At 50.0% G+C, this 8,939-nt stretch overlaps 1 protein-coding gene across 1 annotated transcript in view; it reads left to right on the forward strand.

The window, feature by feature from the left end:
• Positions 1–710: 710 nt before the first annotated feature.
• The window catches only part of FNIP1 (folliculin interacting protein 1), a gene marked incomplete at its 5' end in the record, with an annotated part of 8,718 nt that continues 489 nt past the window's right edge, over positions 711–8,939 (forward strand). Inside the window, 6 exons of the mRNA XM_009870557.1 lie at positions 711–880; positions 2,738–2,907; positions 4,011–5,436; positions 5,786–5,954; positions 7,830–8,027; positions 8,347–8,462. Of these exons, the coding sequence (XP_009868859.1) occupies positions 711–880; positions 2,738–2,907; positions 4,011–5,436; positions 5,786–5,954; positions 7,830–8,027; positions 8,347–8,462 (2,249 nt within the window). The remainder of the gene's footprint in view (positions 881–2,737; positions 2,908–4,010; positions 5,437–5,785; positions 5,955–7,829; positions 8,028–8,346; positions 8,463–8,939) is intronic.

Below are 8,939 nucleotides of genomic sequence, written 5' to 3' on the forward strand. Positions count from 1 at the left end.
GGTGCTAGGGAGAATGGGAAAACGTAAATCTTTGTGTTGTAAAAGAAAAGTATATATTCTGAGACAAAGTAGTGCGTTAGGTGGGGAGAAACTTGAATTGATCCATCACTTGCTTTGTTGTTTTGGATTTTTTTTCAGGCTTACACTTTCTGTTTGATGAAAATACAGGTTCTGGGGGTGTCATAACATAGGTGTTGTACTCACAGCTATACTTTAGTAAAGATTTTGGAGGAATGTAACAGTAATCTGAGAGGGTTTAATCTGGTGTTTTACTGCAGAGCCAAAGTTTTAATCAGACTATAGAGTCAAAAAGAATGTGAGGAGCTGCATTATCCTTGAAACCAGAGGGCAGCTTTGACTCTGAAGCCAAGGAAGTAAATTGATAGAAAGCAGGTGGATAGGAAGAAAAAAAAAATCATTCACTTTGTCTTAATTCAAAAGAGAGCAGCTCCGGACTTCTGCCAGTGCCTGTTCCTGTGTTTGGGACCAGTTTAGGCAGATGCATGAGAAATGTGCGAGGCTTTAACCCTCCAAGGTGGAAGGATTAATTAATTCTGTTAATGAGGAACATGGTTTGGATAATGGTTGATGAGAGAAATTTTTTTCTGATAGAAATGGCAGCTGGAACTGAATGTTGCGGTAAATTCTTCGAGTTCTGGCTTTATTTGATCTCTGGCTTTTGTTTTGTTTTTTCTTTGTTAAGTCTTCTGGATTTTTTGGTTTTGTTTTCTAGAACGACTATTTGCAATCTCTACACGATGCCACGGATCGGGGAGCCTGTCTGGCTTACCATGATGTCGGGGACACCAGAAAAGAACCAGCTTTGCCATCGCTTCATGAAGGAGTTCACTTTCCTGATGGAAAACGCTTCTAAAAACCAGTACGGTGGCTTTTAGTTTTTAAATTACAGATGTGTTTATGCCTGTGTACTCCAAAGCAATTTTTGAATGCGTTTTTAAAAGCCAGGTAATCAAAGAATTAACAGGCTTTATCTTATTTCCAACCCCAAAAAAGGAAGTGTCTCATGAAATGCCTGCTTCCCCACAATCCTCTACATCTCGGTAGAGGCCAAACATTTGAAACGTGGCCGTAGGAAGCGCGTGATGGATGTGTACGTCTGGAAGGGGGTGAACATGCCTTATGCGATGAATTAATCTACCTTTCCGAATCAGTTATCACATGATGTGCAAGGTTAGAGCCGTGTCTGACCACAAATTGCTCTTAAACTTCTGTAGAATGCCACTAAAGAAATGGTGCTTCAGTAGCGCTCGCCAGTCTGCCCTCGCGACGAAGGCCTGAGCGGTTGTTAAAAACTGAGAAGTGTTGTTGATAAAGCCAAGTGAATCTGATGAATTTACTCTTTTGTCAACGCTTCATCTTCTTCCTCCAGAGCCTGAGTAGGGAAAGCTTTTTTAAAGCGTGTGGCTCCACTGAAGTCCTAAAACGAGCACAAACCCGTGAAGTTTGAGCAGGGGTGGCACTGAAAGCCCAGCTCTGGCTCGGGGGGAAGGTGCTCCCTGCAGGGGGGCAAGGGGCTGCTCCTCCCCACCCTCCAGCTCGGCCGCCAACTTGGGCAGCTTTTCTCCCCCCGCCCATGGGAGGGTGACAGGGGTCACCGTGGTTCCACCTTCCCTGCCTCGGTGCCACGGGAGAAACTACAGGGCTTAGGGAGAGAAGCAAATGTGTTTTCTTAAAACCAGTTCTCGCTGCAGGGAAGCGTTTTCCGTGTTGGCCCCGGCCATTCTGAGCCCTGCGCATCTCGATTACGCTGAAATGGGTGTTTGTTTGAGTTTCTTTACTCACTTTATGTTAAATGTAGTAAGATTTATGCTGCTGGAAGCAAGAGGAAAATCGAGCCTCGTATCTTTTTCTGATCCAGTTTTAAATCTCCTTTCTCCCTTTGGCCATCTCCAGGTAAGGAAATGGCTAAATTGAAGCTGTGGGGTGCCTGATGCTCATTAACTATTCAAATAGCGTTATTTTAAGGCTCGGTGGCATTTGACTCCTTTCCTCCCCGAGACTGGGTTTGCTGCAGTGGCCGCCAGCACCATCTGTCGGCACGCGGGGAGGCTCCTGGGAGCAGGAACCTCCACGGAGCAGAAACCAGGCTCTATCCTTACAACTGATCAGGCAGTTCAGGCTTTTGCTTTTTTTCAGACAAAGCTTTCACCTTACTTGCTTACCTAGTGAAAGCTGTTCTGCTGGTGCAAGGGCACAACCTTTCTGGCTGAACTCTATTTTTGAAAAGGAGCAGCCATTTGTGCTGAAATTGCCTAGCAGGTGGCGGAAGGCAGCCCCTAGCTGTCTGCCAGGTTCAGGAGCAATAGCGTTCCTTCTCATGGGCAGTCGCAGATCCCAAGGGTTTGGGATCTCCCTCTTGGAGGACTGAGGTCACACCATGCCACCGTTTTCTTACAGTGAACAAAGTACGTTGGTTTTAAGATGTTTTTTACAACATAGAGCTTGCAAAATAGGAAGCCTCGTTGCCAAACAGAGGAACTGAGGTGCCACGAGTTTAAAATATTTCATTTTACTTTCAGTGTGTGTTCTAAAATAGAGGTTTGCAGCCCTCCCTTCTCTCCCCAAAGAACCAAAACGAAGGGGATGAGCTCTGCCAGCTTCGTTGGGCCATTTCTGCAACCTTTGATCCACACAGCCCGTAGAACTGCTGCCAGTTTAAAATTCTGAATGTGCACCTGGGAAAAAAACCCAACATGTTGAACATTTTTGCTTTCAGGTTTTTACCAGCTTTGCTGACTGCAGTCCTGACGAACCACCTGGCCTGGGTCCCCACCGTCATGCCCAACGGGCAGCCGCCCATAAGGATCTTCCTGGAAAAGCATTCTTCCCAGAGCGTGGACATGCTGGCCAAAACCCACCCCTACAACCCGCTGTGGGCACAGCTCGGTACGTGGCAAACAGCTCCAAACCAGCCCAACGCCTCTGCCTCCGGGGGTGTGCGCGCGGTGGGTTGTACAGGCGCTTGTTACCTCCCCCTGCCCCTCCCAGTTCATTTTTTTTTCTTTTTAGTTCAAAACAAGAAAAATAAGTATTTTACTAGGCAGGGGATGCTGCTGTCAATAAGCTGGGTTCTGGAAAGAGCAAATCAAGGAAATCGCCCTCAGTACAACAGGCGAAGGAACGACCCAGCGCAGGAAATCACAGCCCCTGAGTGAGGGGGCTCAAAGCTGGGGGGCTCACGCTGTCTCGCGGTTGCTGATGAGAGGAGGGGATGAGCTCCCTGCTCCCTGGTCGTGTTGTCCTGTTCTGCACATAAACTCTCAGGGAGTTTGGTTAGGGATGGACAGTTTTGCAAAGTTGCCCTGTTCTGCCCTAAGGAGTTGGTGAGGAGCCTTGATGTCAGAGCTCGTGGGGCTCAGCGGTTCCGCTGTGGTTGGGTCGGATGCCTTGTCCCCCCACCCTCGCCTTCCTGCGGCGCCCTGACACCCTCACAACAGCCCGTGCACAGACACTGCCCTGGGTGAATCCGGGGTTCAGCCCAGACAGCCCCTCCAACCTGAGCAGGGCTCGAGGGGAGGGAAGAGAAGGTTGGCTTCATCTCCGCGCCCGCCGCTGTCGTTTTTCGCTCTCGTTCTTGGCGTGGATTTGTTCCTCCTGACAGCTTGCGCTTGGTGGGTGAAAGGTCAGCCCGGTCTCCAGGCTATCCAGGGTAATTCGGAGCAGAGGCCTCCTCTCTCCCGTGGCTATATAAAGAACCCAGCAGACGAGGCTCCACAGCTCGACGCTGAGGTGAGGTGCCGTGGATGCTGCCCAGGACGTGAGATCAGGTGTCTCTCTGACCAGCGTGTCACCTTGCGGGCGAGAGCAACAGCATCCTTGGGATTCTCTGTCCTGAAAGCAAAATGCTGGCGTAGCTGTCCTCGCTCCTCTGCTTCAGAGTTGTTCTGTCGCAGGCCTGGCCTTTGAAAACTGGTGACGACAACTGTCTGTTGGAAGAATAGTTTATTTTAAAGCTACAAAATAATTGTCTGGTTTCTCTCCTGTTCTAGGTGACCTGTACGGGGCTATCGGATCGCCCGTGAGGTTAGCGAAGACGGTTGTGGTCGGCAAAAGGCACGACCTGGTACAGAGGTTGCTTTATTTCCTCACTTACTTCATCAGATGCTCTGAACTTCAAGAGACGCATCTTCTAGAAAATGGGGAAGACGAAGCCATCGTCATGCCTGGAACTGTTATAACGACCACGCTGGAGAAAGGAGAAGTAGAAGAATCTGAGTATGTGCTCGTCACGATGCACAAGAACAGGGGCAACTTGCTACCAACGGAGTCTGAAGAAGCGAGAAGCCCCAACTGTAGCTGTAAATATTGCAAATGTCCCATTTCCCTCGCACAAAACACAGAAAGTGTTTCACAGCAAGAGAGAGAAGATGCACAAAACGCTCCTAATGTAGAGCTGGAATCTTCCTCGGAGGACAACAGAACTATAGTTCCAGACGACTGCCAGGAAGATGCTGGTGACGTCAAGCAACCGAGACCCTGCCCAGATGCAAAACTGGAGACGGTGGCGTGCGCGGGGTCAGCTTCACCAGAGAAACGTGTGGTCACGGAACCTGGTTTGGAGCCAGCAGCGAACACGTGGAGCAGCGAGGATTCGCTGGAGTCGGGCAGCCAGCCGGTCGGGGTGACAAGGTCACCCGGTATCGCCGTGGAGAAGAAGCCGCCGGATAAGCTCTTCTGCGACGCATTTCCTTGCGGCACCGCAGAAGCTCAGACGAAGGTGACTTTCCTCATCGGAGATTCCATGTCCCCGGATTCAGACATTGAGCTCCGAAGTCAGGCGGTGGTGGAACAAATTGCCAGGCATCACAGCCCGCCGGCAGCGGAGGAAGGAGCGTCTGCTGATCAGAGCTGTGAAGCTAAACAAACTGTTGAGGACCAAAATAGAGACTGTGGGACAGCTGAACCCTTTCCTCAAGCTGCTCGTGAGCATCAGAGCTGGAATCCAAACGCGTACAACGCGGAGAGCATGAGTCTGTTCGACGAGTATTTTACTGACGACAGCTCAGTTGAAACCCGGACTATTGATGATATTCCAGGACAAGCAGCGACAGACCTTCTTGCTCACAACAGTAGTTTAGAGTTTTCTAAAAAGCTGTGTACAAAGGCTAGCAAACCACCTAGCGAGTTTTGTAGATTTATGGACTCTGTTCGGCAAGAGACCTACAAAAACTGCTTTAATGAGCAGGACCAAAGAGAGAAAATCTCTATTCGTGTCCCCCATGGGGATAGAGAAAACGTAGAGAAAAAAGTCGCCCCGGGAATTGACTGGGACATTCCAAGAAATGAGAGTTCAGACAGTGCCCTGGGTGACAGCGAAAGCGAGGATACAGGTCACGACCTGGCTAGACCAAGCAGTAACTATTATGGAGGAGAGCAAGAGGACTGGGCAGAAGAATTTGAGATTCCTTTTCCTGGGTAAGTGCTGTTCAGCAGTGGCGGGGCCTCAAAAAGATAGAAACACGTCCCGTGTTTGGAGGAATGGAGCCATCAGTGGTTGGAAAAGTGTCTCCTGAGCTCGCTGGTTGTGAAAGAATATAGAGAGATCAGCGGGCTGGAAAAAAATGTTAATTGTGCCTTGGGATCTTGGCTCCTATCCTTCTCTTCCACAATGCGCTGACTGCAAAAGCTGACTTTAAACCCTTTTCTTTTTAAAAAGTGCTCAAAGGAAGTTAGAAGAGAGATGGTAAATGTGAAAATGCAACTTCTCTGTAACCTGAATTTGTTGTTTACTGTTGTACATCTCTTTGATGTGCCTCTCTTGCAGGTCAAAATTAGTTGAAGTGAACTCTGTCCAGCCCAGTATTGCCAATTTTGGAAGATCCTTGCTAGGTGGCTACTGTTCATCTTACGTCCCTGACTTTGTTTTGCAAGGAATAGGAAATGATGAAAAGCTGAGGCACTGTTTGGTGTCAGATTTGTCTCATGCTGTGCAGGTAATTAAGCTATATTTGGTAAATGTATTTGTCACAGTAAAGGGAAAGGCAAATGTTTTTGAATGTACAAACCTGCTGGAAGTGGAAATATTTACTGTCGCATCTCTCTTCGGGTTTCAATGGCCCCAGGTCACCAGTTTTTTTAATTCTCCTCTCTCGATATATCTGAAAAAAGTGGGTATTTCACTGCAAATCCAGAGCACAGAAACTTAGATTCCCCCTGAAGCCAGCTCAGAGGCCGCTGCCCTAGTGAGGGTGGATCTCTCTGCTAAGCCACAGGGGAATTACTGTCTCACGGCAGCCTGCTCTGCTGCTGGGTGCCGATGCCCGCAGGGTGGAACGACGTTAAACGACCAAACGCTGAGGTTGCTGTGCGTCCCTTCCCAGGCACAGGGTCTTGCCGCAGCGGCTGTGCAGAACGATAAAATCATTAAGGTTGGAAAAGACCTTCAGGCTCATCAAGGCCAACCGTTCTTAACTGTCCCAGGCTCGCTTTAAACCATGTCCCTGAGCACCACATCCAGGTGGTTTTTAAAAAAACCCAAGGATGGCGATTCAGCCACTTCCTACCAGAGACTGTCCCAGTCTCTGACAGCCCTTTCTGTGTAGAATCTCCCATTGCTCCCTCCTCTTTGCGCACGTCAAGCCAACGTGCTGCTGCTTGTGGGGCAGAACGTGTTGTCTGCGCTGAAGCCATCAGGAGCGCTCGGTGTTTTGGGGACATCACTCCTTTTTTAGGTTTGTCGTCGAAGTGTCTCACAGTAGAAAAAGAGAAACCCGTACAAAGATAATTGTCCTAAGGGGACTCACACTGCTCATGTGTGCTGGAAATCATCTCTTCTTTGCAGAAGCTTTTCCCTAGATGAACCAGGGCACAGCTGGGAAGCGTGATAGTTCCTACCCCTTTCCTAGTCACCAGGACAGTTTGTTCCCAAGGGAAGGGGGAAGTTCCCGTGCCCAGGCTGGCGAGATGTCCCCTCATTCCACACCTCTTGAGGTAACGGCAGCACAGTCACCCGTCCCCTTTCCTCGTGCTCAGCCCTGTTTCGCTCCCTGCCCGGCTGTTCCAGGCACTGGTTTAAGCCGCTGAGGTTTAGGCCAAGTGTTTCAGCCGTTTGTGAAATGCAGTTGAACTTCAGGCAGCAGCGTGAGGTGGCTGCTGCTACAAACCAGCTGGGTCTGAAATACAACCTAGTTGTGGTGCACGTCCATCTGGAGACTTCGTTTCGCTTGCAGGTTTCAAAGATTGAGAGAACGTGGAAGGACCAGGCATGATTTTATATGCTTGTCTGCAAGGAAAGTGCTGACTGGCTCCTAGCCCCGTGTGAAGTCCCCGTGGGACTCTTTGGAAAGAGGTGCTCCCAGCCCCAGAAATGTATTGGGGAAGCACTGCGGGTTCCAAACACTTTCTTTTTGAAGCCTCCATGGCTTTAGAGGGGTGAAAGGCTCCTGGAAGGGCTGGAGGGGCTGGCACAGGCTGGGTTCCTGACTCCCCCTGCTGGTCTTCCCATGGAGGGAAACCAGTGACAACTGGGAATAAACCCAATTTCCTAACACAGCCATGGGATTTTTGGTACTTTCAGTTTTAGAGGTTTCAAACTATACTCTCTCAGATATGAGAAGATAAAATTGTCAGCCAGGGACACACTTTCAAGCCTGGAAGAAAACTTAAAATAAGAATTTTCCTCCTAAGCCTGTGCCTTGCTTGCAGGGAAGCCCTGGTTTGCCGACAGGGAATGCAGCGTTGGCACAGGGGACTGTATTTCAGACGAAGCGGTGCCTGGGATGCTGCCCCTGCTAGCCAGGACGGTGATGTTTTGTGAAAAGTTGTCATTTGTCATCCTGAGGGCTCTGCTGTTCCTTTTTTGTTTGCAGCATCCTGTTCTGGATGAACCGATCGCAGAAGCCGTCTGCATTATTGCAGACACGGACAAATGGACGGTGCAAGTGGCCAGTAGCCAGAGACGGATGATTGATAATAAGCTGGGAAAAGAAGTTTTAGTCTCAAGTCTTGTCTCCAACCTGCTTCATTCCACTCTGCAGCTTTACAAGCATCACTTATCTCCAAACTTTGTAAGTACGAAGGACAGTTGGGAGGGTGATGGTTTTTAAAGTTTCAGGAGTGAGGGCCTGCCCCGCTGCAGCTGTCTGAGCGTTTAAACGCTGCTCTGGACCAAGACAGCTCCCTCATTAATTCTGATTTAGCACCCAACCAAAGGCTTCTGCTCAAAAGCAGGAGTCTTGCTGATGAATATCTTGCAAAGTGTTCACCTCAGCATGGCCAGGGAGACTGCAACAGGCGCACGGGGTCTGTGCTGTTTTGCTCTGAGGCTGGGTGCAGGTTCGATAGAGCTCTGTCTTCTCCCTGACACACCTCCCTTTGCTTTTTCAGTGCGTTATGCACCTGGAGGATCGGCTGCAGGAGCTCTATTTCAAAAGCAAGATGCTGTCCGAGTATCTGAAGGGCCAGATGAGAGTTCACGTCAAGGAGCTGGGTGTGGTGCTGGGGTACGATCACAAACTTCCTTCGCGCGGGGCTGCCCTGGGTCTCCTGGTGACAAATCCTTCACCTGAGCGTTGTCCCTAAAGGGGACTGGAACCGTAGCGCGGCGTGAATCACCCATGGCCACAGGCTTCTCCTCAGCCATTGCTTGAGCCTGAGGATCCCCCAGCCTTTCTCTCTTCCCTCCGGGCAGGAGGATGGGCTCAGTGCTCCAGAGCTCACCAGGGTCCTTCCTTAGTTGGTCAGTCAGCGCTGAACAGCGTGGGGCACTTCATTCCTCCAGGTCGGCTTTCCCTAAAAAAAAAAACCCCCTCGGTGTGGTGTCAGGCGCTCTATGCCGCTCTGTGGATGGCGAAGGAGAAGCTATTTAGGGGGTGTTTATCAGAAGGCTCTGGATATCTTTCCGTGCAGAGGAGCACAGGGTGAGCAGAAGGCACACGGAGCACGTGTGAGGCTGGAGCTGGGCGAGCAGCTGCGGGCAG

This window comes from Apaloderma vittatum, unplaced genomic scaffold (genome assembly GCF_000703405.1).
Source record: "Apaloderma vittatum isolate BGI_N311 unplaced genomic scaffold, ASM70340v1 scaffold27665, whole genome shotgun sequence".
Classification (NCBI taxonomy): Eukaryota; Metazoa; Chordata; class Aves; order Trogoniformes; family Trogonidae; genus Apaloderma; species Apaloderma vittatum.